Source organism: Chiroxiphia lanceolata, chromosome 6, assembly GCF_009829145.1.
Source record: "Chiroxiphia lanceolata isolate bChiLan1 chromosome 6, bChiLan1.pri, whole genome shotgun sequence".
Lineage (NCBI taxonomy): Eukaryota > Metazoa > Chordata > Aves > Passeriformes > Pipridae > Chiroxiphia > Chiroxiphia lanceolata.
This window is the reverse complement of record NC_045642.1, coordinates 37,195,218-37,207,104: the sequence shown is the minus strand read 5'-3', so window position 1 is coordinate 37,207,104 and position 11,887 is coordinate 37,195,218. Positions and strand designations below refer to the sequence as shown.

At 37.3% G+C, this 11,887-nt stretch overlaps 1 protein-coding gene across 3 annotated transcripts in view; it reads right to left on the bottom strand.

The window, feature by feature from the left end:
* Positions 1–7,592: 7,592 nt before the first annotated feature.
* SCFD1 (sec1 family domain containing 1) overlaps positions 7,593–11,887 on the bottom strand; it is a 53,657-nt gene continuing 49,362 nt past the window's right edge. For 2 of the 3 annotated variants that reach the window (XM_032691321.1, XM_032691322.1), the window contains exons 24-25: positions 9,880–9,948; positions 8,731–8,934 (exon numbers count right to left, since the gene is read on the bottom strand). In XM_032691321.1, the coding sequence (XP_032547212.1) occupies positions 8,911–8,934; positions 9,880–9,948 (93 nt within the window). In that variant the 3' untranslated portion in view covers positions 8,731–8,910. Of the gene's footprint in view, positions 8,935–9,879; positions 9,949–11,887 lie in introns of all 3 variants that reach the window. The other variant, XM_032691320.1, reaches the window with a different exon arrangement.

Genomic DNA, 11,887 nt, shown 5'->3' with positions numbered 1-11,887 from the left:
GCAGGTCTGTCATCATAGTACATAAAAAATTGATGTTTCTTATGAGTTTTGATGAACAAAAGAACACACAAAACAGTGTGTTCTGCAGGTAGATATTCCTCGACTGTTGGTCTTTCATTATTTTTCAAGAATTAGCTCCTTATAGAGTTGCATGTCATATAGGTACTTGTTGGAGTACCAGTCTCTCCAAAAGACTTGGGAACCTGATTGTTTGTATTGCAAGGCATGTGCACTGCCATAAACTGATGTTTTCTTATGCTTTCTTTCAAAACAGCTGTAGCGGTATCTGGAGCAAAAGATGACTTTAGTTTTATAGCCAGCTTTTGTCTGAAATGTGGACCTGGCTAAGATATTCCTTTCCAATCTAGGCTTTTCAATACAACAACAGCGTCAGCCTAATGTTTTTAATCTCCGCTTTTTTTGTATACTCACAAAATTTTATACAGTGGAACTGAAGCTGTGACACCAAACAACGTGCAAGATCTCAGAGGCACCTATAGTCACTTGAACAGAATTTTCTTTTTAATTATAGCTTCAGTTGACAAGAAATCTGCAAATACTCTATGTATAGGTGGCATTCATCTTTTCCTTATATTTGATACTGTGCCTAAATATGTGAATTTATTCACTAGTTCCTAGCTGAATCTTCTAGTGAAGAATGCCAGTGTGCACCCAGTCTTACCCCTGGCTTAGTGGGGTGTCATTTCTGGATTCTGCAGTCTCTCTCCTGGTTCTGTTTGGTGATGGATATTACCAACCACACGTGGTCACTTGAGGTTCATAGGTTAGTGCTCTGTTCTTCTGGCCATCCTCCTGTGGAGGAGAGAGAAGGGAGAGAGATGGTCCCTATCCTTGGACAACTCCTCGGGATGGAGCCCACTTTTATTGCTGGGTCCCCTACTCATGACTACTGCGGGAAGAGCATGGGAGCCTGTGTAGTGTCTCTGTAGGTTTGCTGACTGATAGCATTACTTTCTCCCCTTGACTTTCATTTTGGAGGAGAATCTCCCTGTTGAATTTGTGCTGGAGTCTTTTTATGATCCCTCCCACTCCACACACTACTGCCTGAGTATCTCTGCACCTTGATGCCTTGGGAAGGGTCCTGTTTTTCCTTTTCCTTTTATAAGACAGGCCGAAACCCCTTCAGTTACCAATCCTCACCACATTGGACACAGTGCATTTAATATTTGACTCTTCCAGAACTTTCTGTAAACCAAGTTGGTTCCAAGCCCTGCCAGATGCATGAACCCTTCCTTGCGCTTTTGTAATCCCAATCCTTCTGATCTGGGTCTTCTGCTGGAAGAAGGAACATGGTTCATCTGGATGTGCCTCCCAGAGTCCCTCCTGGCCCCCCTTGACTCCAGCTGACTTCTCTCCCCAGGCAGCTGAGCTCTCTGTGCTGTCTTGCTTAGCCACAGCACCATGGTTCCCAACATGGCTTCTGGGGCCTCGGCTGCGCTGGAGTCTGAGCAGCCGTAGAGCCCATGTCACACATGCTCTGGGTGTCATGGCTGCAATCCCAGCCGTGCTGTGCTGGGGCTTCCAGCTCAGGCAGCTGTGAAGTTGCAGATGCAGCCAATATTGTCCTCCAATGAGCAAGGGAAATGAAGATGGTAAGCAAGCGGCATCTGCAAATTGCAATCAGTCCTGCCATCCTTCTTCAGTTTATATCCATTGTGAGGAGGGAAAAAAACCAAAACCATAAACAGTAAGCCTGTTTGAGAATTTGAACTTGGACACAGTGGCTGCTCACTTACAAACTTCTTCAGGATGCAGCTGCAGAAGTGGAAATCGTCTTAAATCTAGGAGCACCAGGCATGATCAGAAAAACTGGAATTCCGTGCATAGAAGGGGTAAATTTTGGGGAACTGGTAAAACACTTGAACAAATGGAATCCCTTTAATGTAATAATTTTAAGTAAAAGGAAGGAGGAGACTAGAGTAAAATTGCCTTTCAGTGAATACCCTTTGAGGTCACTTTTCTATTGTCATTGTGGAAAAAATAAATATAGGTATATGAACAGCATCAAAATGTGACATAGTAACTAAATCATAGAGACATTTGTCCTTAATTTCTTACTGGGAAAATTTTGAAAGAATGCAATCCAGATATCATCCTTTCTGTATCTAAGCCAGAGTTGCATTTATTTTCTTAGCACTGTTTTCATTCCCAAAATGAGTGTTTATTAGAAACAGGTAACAGAAAGCAAGGTCATCTTGTGCCAAAGGATTCTTGTTTTTGCTTCAGAAACTTTAGCTGTACAAATATTTCTGTGGGTTTGGGAAGGGAACTAGCTGTTTCCTTTGAGGTATCAATACGCGCATTTTGGGACTAAATCCTTGTCTCTGCTGGGATACTTGATCCTGGCTGGGATACAGGTGAGCTTGGTACTTGAAGCCCAGATTCTGACCAGAGACTGCACATAGGGAGGCCAGGCGAGGAGAATAGCAGAACAAATTACTAATGACACCTAAATGAGGAAAAAGAATTTGGAAAACATCACGGATTTGCTGTTCATGATTCGACTGCCACAATTATAAAACATCAGTTTTCATCACATTTTCACTGTTTGACTAAGCTGGATCCTATCCTGAAGCATAGGGACTGTGCTTTTGATCATTGATATTGCAGTGGATTGAAAGGGAGAGATAAGAAAAAGACAGAACATGGATTCTAACTAATAAATGACAGATATTATCATTAAAAAACTAATTAAAAATTAATTAAAAATAAAGGGTGACCTCTTTTAGGTTCACCTGTTTTCATGTTGGGCCCTGCGCCTGCACAAATTCAACTCTTCCAGTGAGGATTGAGTGTGGCACCCACTCTCCTCCCTGAGAGTCCTGAGCTGGTAACATCACTGCTGTTCCTTGTCCCATGCAAGGCAAGGTTAACAGACCACATTCCTCCCCTGAGGAGAAACGTAGTCTGCAGAAACATCAGAAAGCCGGTGATGTGGACAGTGAAGACTTTCCCAGTGAACAATTTCCCAGTAAGAGTTTCAGAACAGTCCCACTGCATAACGTGAGGGTCTACAAAGCATGTTTGTCTTCTTTGACACTTACTCCTAGGGATTTCTAGTTTTTTTTTTCCTCCCTCTTCTTCAAACTACCACCTATCCCTCATATGATAAACGTGACTTCCAGCCTGACGGAGATATAAAACCCACACATGGTAAATATATATAGTTACCTTCCCTGTGGAGTAGTGTTTACCTTCACATTGTTTGTTTGTGGTTTGACTGCCACGATTATAAAATGACATCAGTTTTCATCAGGTTTTCACTGACTGTTTGACTAAGCTGGATCCTATCCCAAAGTATAGGGACTGTGCTTTTGATCATTGATATTGCAACGGATTGAGAGGCAGAGATAAGAAAAAGACAGAACATGAATTCTAACTAATAGATGACAGATATTATCATTAAAAAACTAATTAAAAATTAATTAAAAATAAAGGGTGACCTCTTTTAGGTTCACCTGTTTTCATGCTGGGCCCTGAGCCTGCACAAATTCAACTTTTCCAGTGAGGATTGAGTGTGGCACCCACTCTCCTCCTTGAGAGCCCTGCGCTGGTAGCAACACACAACCACAGAAGCAGACTTATACAGTTACCTGCTTTATGGAAGGGTGTTTACCTTCACATTGTTTGCTTTCAAGGAGCATGGTTACAGTGAGGGAAGGCTGGCTAGCCAAAGGTTTTTTCACTGCAAAGAAAATAATATCCTCAGTACTGCAGCTGGACAGACCATGACATTTAGGAGTAAGTATCTTTCCCTGTGAGTTACCAATTCAAACTATATCTGAATGAGACCCACGGCTGATCAGTTATCTATGGGAAATGAACTGATGTTCCAGTTCAAGGGTGAATTCACACCCCAGCTGGAGCTTAGTAGTTTAGTTGTCAACAATCCCAGGAAAATGGCATATAGAAACACATATAGAAAGAGAGGGTTTATTTCAGTGCTAACAAAACTGGCAATACGATTAGCTTTGCTATTACACAAGCTCTACACAAAAAAATTGTGTGGTTGCCAGTGAAACATTTTGTGTCATAATCCATCATCCTTGGCTGGTATCTCTCCCTCATATGGTTTTGTGACCTGGTCTGACAGTCTTTGTTAGGGACACATAACAGAGAACGCTGCTGCTTAAAAGAATGAACAAAGCAAGTAGGAAGACACCGATCATATGGGATTTATAAATGGAAGAAAATGTTGTCCTTACTCAATCTATTTCATATGATATATATCTGTGGTCTAGAAAAAGTGTACAAACTTAGTTATTTGCACTTGAAACACAAAAAACTGTGTTGATTTATGGTTTAAAAAGTCTTTTGAGAGGCATGTATCAGACTGAATGTAATAAACATTTCAGAACAGAGCTCCCAATGCCATTTGGCAACTTATACAAGGTGTTGGAATTATTTTCCTGGTTTAGATGGTAAGAAACCAGAAAGCTTTGCCATTGTAGCTGAATGTACAAATGGTCCTAGTTCATTTCAGGGAGTAAATTTAACAGCTCAATTAAGTCCAACACAAAAAAAATTACTGAACTGCCCTGTGTAATTTTAGTTTCCAAAATGAAGTAGGAATAATACTATTATTTGTTAAAACTGTATAGTCAGTATGATTTCAAAATCTTTGAATGTCTATATGTAGAGAGAAGATATAAATTCATTTGGACGAGGGAGAAAATGGCGGGAGAATGGTTTTAGCTATAGGAAACACTGTGGAGAATTGTATTCATATCAGGTCATTATGATTAAAACCAAACCAAAACCTCCAAGCAAATACAGAAAGAAACCATACTAAGTGTTGTTAAGGGAAGCTATACACCTCTCTGGGACCTAGTTTTTATCCAGGTTAATTTTCATCCATTTATTTTCATGATACATGTGTAATACAAGAAAGAATTCAGAGCAGTAAATGACTGCATGTCCATGCTGAGGTGCTAAAAAGCAATTTTCTGAAAAAGCATTATGTATATGATTTACCTATCTTACATTGCCAGAAATAGGAATGCATACACAAGAGACGGGGAGACTGAAGTTGGACTTGGTACTGATAGTTCTGAGGCTTTGGGGCATGTGTCTGCTTTCACAGGATAAAGACCACTCCTCCATTACCAATTCAAGAAAGTCGACCTACGCAATCATGAGAAGGAGTTGGAATAAGTTAATATAACCTTTATAATTAAATTTAAAATTCCTTTGGCAATTTAACTACCTAAGGGTTTATAATTGTAGAAAAAAAAGTTATGATGCATTGGTAGATTAAATATTCAGATTTTTGTATACCGTTGAAGGAGGGTATGTGTGTTGCAGTGACATGTGACCACATTAAGAAGCAGAATATATCTGAATGTTGCTGAAAACAACTGAGATTGTTGCACAGAATAGGGTTACTAAACCACTTCCAAATAAAACAGAAGTGGGTTAAATCATCTACTGATTCACAGCAAGAAAATTATTAACATCTCTGATCTCTGAAGTTACATAGAAATCATCAACACTGTGGCTAACTTTTTTGTACCACCAGAACACTGGTCAGGCTTAACTTTCTCTGATCCAGAGCCATCTGTCAGCAATGAGTCACAACAAACGAATCATCCAAACAAAGAGAGTGAGTGGTCTCTCCACTGTCAGTAAACAAGGGATAGGAGGTTGTTCCAGCCCAACATCTTTTATTTCAGATCTGAAGAACATAGTTGTGATAGTTTTGAAGTCGATTCCTATGTACCTATTTATAAACCCTTTACATCTGAAACCTTTTAGGATTGCTCCAGCCAACACACTGGATTAACCACTAAGCAATTCCATTTTGGAGTGTATCATTTAAGCAAAAAGAGAAGTGCTGCACTTTCTTCAATCTAGTCCTGGAGCTCTGTATGCACAGCAGTGTTGGCTCTGTAACTGTGACTGACAGCAGCGTTCCTATTCTCTACAGCATTGATGTGTTTTGGGAAAAAGCTGCTACTTTACATTCCATTCAGACTGATGTAAACACCATCAATCTTAGCAAAATTTACTTCTAACATAAGAAAGATTTGTATCTGATTTCTATCAGAGAGCGTTATACAAGTAAGGGCATTTAAACCAGATGGTGGTCTCCAGACGCTTCTTTAACTCATTCTGATTGCTTCATTCTTTTAATTGTTACTTTTTCTTTTTTAGAAGTGTCTTAATTCTGAAAAACAGAGGCACTAAATTCATCATTAAATCAAAAAATATCCATCTAAATATTCTAAATCCTTCAAATTAAAGCAAGAAAGCAAGCAAAGGGCTATAATTTCAAAATGTGAATTAATTCTTAAGTACATGCAATGATTTTTAAGATTTTCCTATACTTCCTGAAAGATAGATGTGCCAATTTTCTACAGCTGAAGACCAGACTGCTAATTTTCTTCCTGAGAAAGGTTTAGCACTTGACACTCAGCCTCATGCTGTTTTACTTAACCTACATGGGAAGGTAGATCCCAATGAAGAATTGCCTGTCCTGAGATGTGGAAGCTGGAACTGCTGTGCCAGAAGCTGGCATTGGCGCTGGCCCTCTCAGAGGCTTATTAACAGAGAAGGTGCTAGAAAAGTTCCAAACCTCCCTGTCCTGTATGCAGCTGCCCAAAGTATTTATTAGCAACATGAATGCTGCTGCTATTATTTTACTTAAAAGATCCACTGAGCCATGCATAACCTCTCCTTTAAGCACTGGCCTTTGAGGATACGAAGGGCACGGTGACTGGCTATAAACTGAACAAACTTACCAAAGAAACAGCTTACTTTTAACATTGTTTGCCTCTGGATTAACCATAGAGACTTCTTGTACAACCTTCTGCATTCCTATATCCACAAGAGGTACTTGGGAAAAAGGGCCATGTAACAAACGCCAGCACACCATAACTCAAACTGTGTCAGAAGGGAAGAAGCATGATGTAGGTACACTCCTACAGAGACAGAGCTGTAAAGCCTTACCTTATTGGTAACAAAGAGCTTTAGCGCTACTACTACAACAAAACCAGAAAATTAGGTTAGAAAGGAAGGAAAAGAATGTCTGAAGTATGAAAATTGTATTAATTTTTTCTTTAAAAACCCAAACCTCAAATTGACCAGTGCAGTCTTGAAGATCCAGCTATAAAGCTGGCCGAAAACCAAAATGTTTCTCCAGAGGCCGTGTAAAGACCGAAAACTGAGATTTTTGAATGTAGCCACCCAGGTAATTTCTGGTATCTTTACACAATTTACTGAAAGAGAGAATTCTGTAAGCTGTGATTTCGAAGTGCTCCTGGTTTAAGGGAGCGGTGCCACGATCTGGACAAAAAGCAGTTGGTAGGTTTTTGGTAAGATGGTTATCAGCTGCAAGGCTAAAACACTGCATAGGAAGCACAGTTGAGACAGGATTATTTCAAGAACCTGGAATGAACTCCCACAGGAAGCAATAAACACCTTAAATGTAATTTTCTTTTCCAAACACACTTTGAGCTTGTTTTTACTAACAAATACAGTATATGCATAGGGAACTAGAACAACAAACTGCATTTGACAGTGAATTCTTGCTTATTGAAGTCTGGGAGAGTGCTCACATGCAACAACTACAATAAACACCACAATAAACATATTTATTGACTTGTCAAAGTTAGAAATTTATAGTAGTAGCATGGAGTAGCTTACAATGCTCAGCTGAGATAATTAAATAACATTATTACTTTTTGATAACATGATCCAGATTATGCATATTTTTCTTGTGATACTTTTAAGGAAGAGATCAACTCCATTTCTTGTATAAATGTTATGAAAAACAATCTAGCTGGGGAAAAGGTATTGTCTTTAGTGTAAAATCAACATTCAACACTGAAAAATGGTGCAAAAAACACTGCTGAAAAATTTACAGTAAGCCACACAAGAAGTGTTTTCTTTTTGCTTTTTGTGTGTGTTAAGCTTCATTTTGAAGGCATATTATTACTTCACCTGTAGCAGTGCTGTTTCCAGAGAGGATGTTTCTAGAGGCAGAGACTTACATCTATCAAAAAATCTTGTTACCTTCTCTCAATTCCTCCATGCACTCTCCAGAGCTATCATTACTGGCAAAACGTAATTATATAATGAGATTCTTTGAACTACTAAACTGCCCCTGCCTAATGGAATTGTTAAAAACTGTATTTTAAATACGTGCTTATAAAACAGTTAAAAGCTGTTTTGTGAGTATGATTTGGGTTCTTCCCAAACATAACAGTCAAAGCAGTTACAAACAAAAGTGTGGAAAAAATTAAAGATTTAAGTTCTACAGTTTGAAACTGTGACTGTGTAGACAAGCAATTTTCTCTTAAGAGAAAAGCTAAATTACTGGATCAGAAACTTGTATTGAAGGTATCTTCAAGTACATCTTTCAACCACCAAGCAAAGACTGCACAAATCTAAGAACTTTGGTTAAAATAAAAGGGTAAGAACTAGAAGTTCTTAGTTCTCTAGCACTAAGGCTGTTAGTCTGTGGTCCTAAAAGGTAGTTCCATCCTTTTCAATTTTGTTAAATAAAGCTATTCTGGCTCCGAGAAGAACGTATCTCCAAATATCTCAGATTTGACCTTCTCTTGAAATTATTGCCCTATTTACTGTATCAGAAACTTACATATAAGAACTTGAAAATGCCATGCTTTTCAGCCATCTCTGTCATATACCATAGCTAATACTGCGTTTAAAATTTAATAATGTAAAACTGACCCCCACCAAAAATATATCAGGTTTTAAGGTTTATTTCTGAAATGCTGATATACACTGTATTAATTACACATTTTTTTTAAAAGTTATCGTATTAGTGAAACGGGTTTAAGTTTTAATATAATGACAAAATTAAAGATATGAAGATATCTGAATGTGGTAACAATTCTGTTGTCACACTGCCATCCAGGTGTTTCAGTCTTATTTCTGGCCAAGCTGGGACAGCTAAACATGAAGAGACAGAAAATCATTAGGTTGCTAATCTTATTCTTTCAAACTAATATCCAGTTCATACAGTAAATATTTCTGTCCTATAAGCTTTGTTTGTCTCTGACAACCAAAAGTATGCTGTTAATAGAATATTTAATGCATACCCTCAGAGGAGAGGATCTGAGCTTCAAATCTTCAGATTTGAATAAATCTCAGAGGTAAAGGTACAGTGTACACAGTCAAGACAACAAAAATATTAATTAAGCTGAATGAGGAGTTAAAAGCTGTTAAGTACCATTTGTCTCCTTCAAGTGCAACAAAAATTAATTTAATTCTTTAAAATGTAGTTCTGAATAACAATTTATTCTCATCTTAGTAGGACATAAAACCATAGGTGGTGACAGCTACTGAAGGGCTGCTATTTGCTGACTACCATGAATAATTTTTATTTTGTATTTATAATAGAATGAGGCATAGAGAAGTAATGTTGATGATGATGTTTAAAAACACTAAAATACAGATTTTAGTATAGGTATGGACAACAAGCTTACACTAGGCCAGCATTTATATACATACACACACATATTTATAAACCAGGACAAAGGTTTAAAGATCTTCTAACTGTTGCAAGAACAGCCTGGAAAGACATGTTATTTGTGAATGTATCAAGAACTAACTCAATTTTTTTCACTAGGATTTCTAAAAAGGCAATTATGAACTTGTTCTCCTGCATTACCTGTGAACTCACATTCACAACACAGTCTTCGAAAGCTAATTAAAAATAATGGCTTCAAACCCCCACTTCAAGCAAACAAAAATGGTTAACAAGAATATGTATTAATCCTTCACAAATTCTTTTTTTTTTTTTTTGTAAAAATCCATGGAGAGATGTAGAGTTATATAAGTCAATACACAGTTAAAGAAGTAATAAATATTACAGAGGTTATCAAAGTTATCTACCTGTTTTATAAACTGTGTTGCATTAAAAAGTTCGCTGCAGCCATACAGGACATGTTTGCCTTGTTTACCCTGAAAAAGAAAAATCCATAAGAAATAAAGTGTTTAACAGAGAGCAAAAGTGGCTTAAAGTAATTATATACTAAAAGAACCCAGTAAAATCTTGATGATGTTGAAGTCTTACACTTTTGGCTGGAAAACGAATAGTTGCTCCACTGCAGGAAAAAAACCTGTAAATAAACTGAAGTGGAAAATAAAGGACCAGAGGCAGAAAGTGGAAAAATGGGACATCTTATACATTTAAACTCACTAGAATTCAAAGCTCTCTGTCTATGAATGGCTTCGGGAAGCTAATAACTTTACTTGAGTAAAGCCTTACTCTCCAAAATAACTGGGCGATTTGCTAAGAATAGTGCCAACATATTTACTGTTTCTTTTGGGTTAAAGCCTGAAAACTTCCACCTGTAGTTTATTTCGATATGATGATGATATTAAAACAGCACCTTTTTTTTTAGAGGAATTCTGAAACAAAATGTTAAGTTCCCTCAGATGCATAATAAACTTAGTTTGCAGTTTAACGGTATTCGCTAGATATAGTAAGGCTACCAAAGTGCAATGTTATAATTCGGGAAGTGAAAATTAGTTTAAGTTATACATAGTTTCAGACTGAGTTTACTTCCAGTGTTGGGCTAATAATTCCCTGAGTCTTCAAAGTTCTAGCACAGGCTTGAGAAATCTGTTTCACTGTTAAATTATTTTGCCTTTTCTCATATTAGTTAGGTAAAATTTACCTATTAAAGAGCAAAATAGGAATCATTGACAAAATGATTGTTTCACATAAACTGCTAATTGTGCCATTTCAGCAGAAAGTAACAGAAGCAGATTTAAACAGTCCTTAGCTGGTGGGGATGTCTATTGGGGAGATGGTAATCCTGGTTCAAGTTCTCATCTTTATTGAGTGTTTTGTAGTAATAAGCTGTTCTTGTTGCTGAGCAGGATCTTGAGCTTTCATCTTCAGACGTTTCAGGCCATTCTTTCAAATCTTGATATCTGTGTTCTAAACCAGTATTTCGACAGATTCCCCTTTCCATACTGTGATTGAGAACATTTGCTTCTGCCTTGTACTAAAGTTTTAAACTATACAAATAACTGTGAAATGAGACTGTTGCCTTTCAGGCAGCTCTAAGAAACATGAAGGTACACTTCCAGTTTGTCACACTCTAAAAGTGTAATTTTAAATATGTGTATGTAATTCATGTTCATTTCTTAGTTTATTCAAACAAAGAGCTATATCTGCAAATAATGATTGGAGCCAAGTTGAAACTGCTTTATATCTAAAAAACCCCCAAACCTCAGTACTCTTCAAAGTCCAGTATTTCTTAATGACTGAAAAAGTATGATTGATTTAAATTTCTTGTGATTGGAACAGATTAATAAGTAGTACTTTTCTAACCATCTACAAAAGGAAATGAAAGGATATGCTACATTCTTTTGTACAAAACAGTATGCTAGCCTTCCCTTGGAGGCTTCCTATGGATTGCAATTCTGGTGACATGGTTTCAGCACGTTGAACTGATCTTGGCCAATATATTTATTTTAAGGCACAATCTGCCTTAATGACATTATAAATATTTGCTTTTTGATATTGTGAGATAGTCCATTCTAGCACTGAACTGCAAATAATTGGATTTGAGTGTTCCTCTTAATTCTTGTACAAAAAAACCCTCAGAATGTCAAAGCTGAATGAACATTGCTTCCTGTTTTAGAAAGTTTTAAAATACTTTCTCTGTGCTTTCAGATGCAAACTGGCAAAACAGATAGTGCTTACAAAAATAAAGCAGTGAATAAAATCTCTGTGGTATCTGCTTGCAAGAACATGTTGATTTTTCTTGAGCAAGAGCTGTTGATTTTTCTCTTTTTTTTAATCTGGAGGAAGACTGATTGAATATGAGAATAATTAATAAGCTACATACATCTGTTGAAACTATAGATGCTGGAAGTGTACCATATG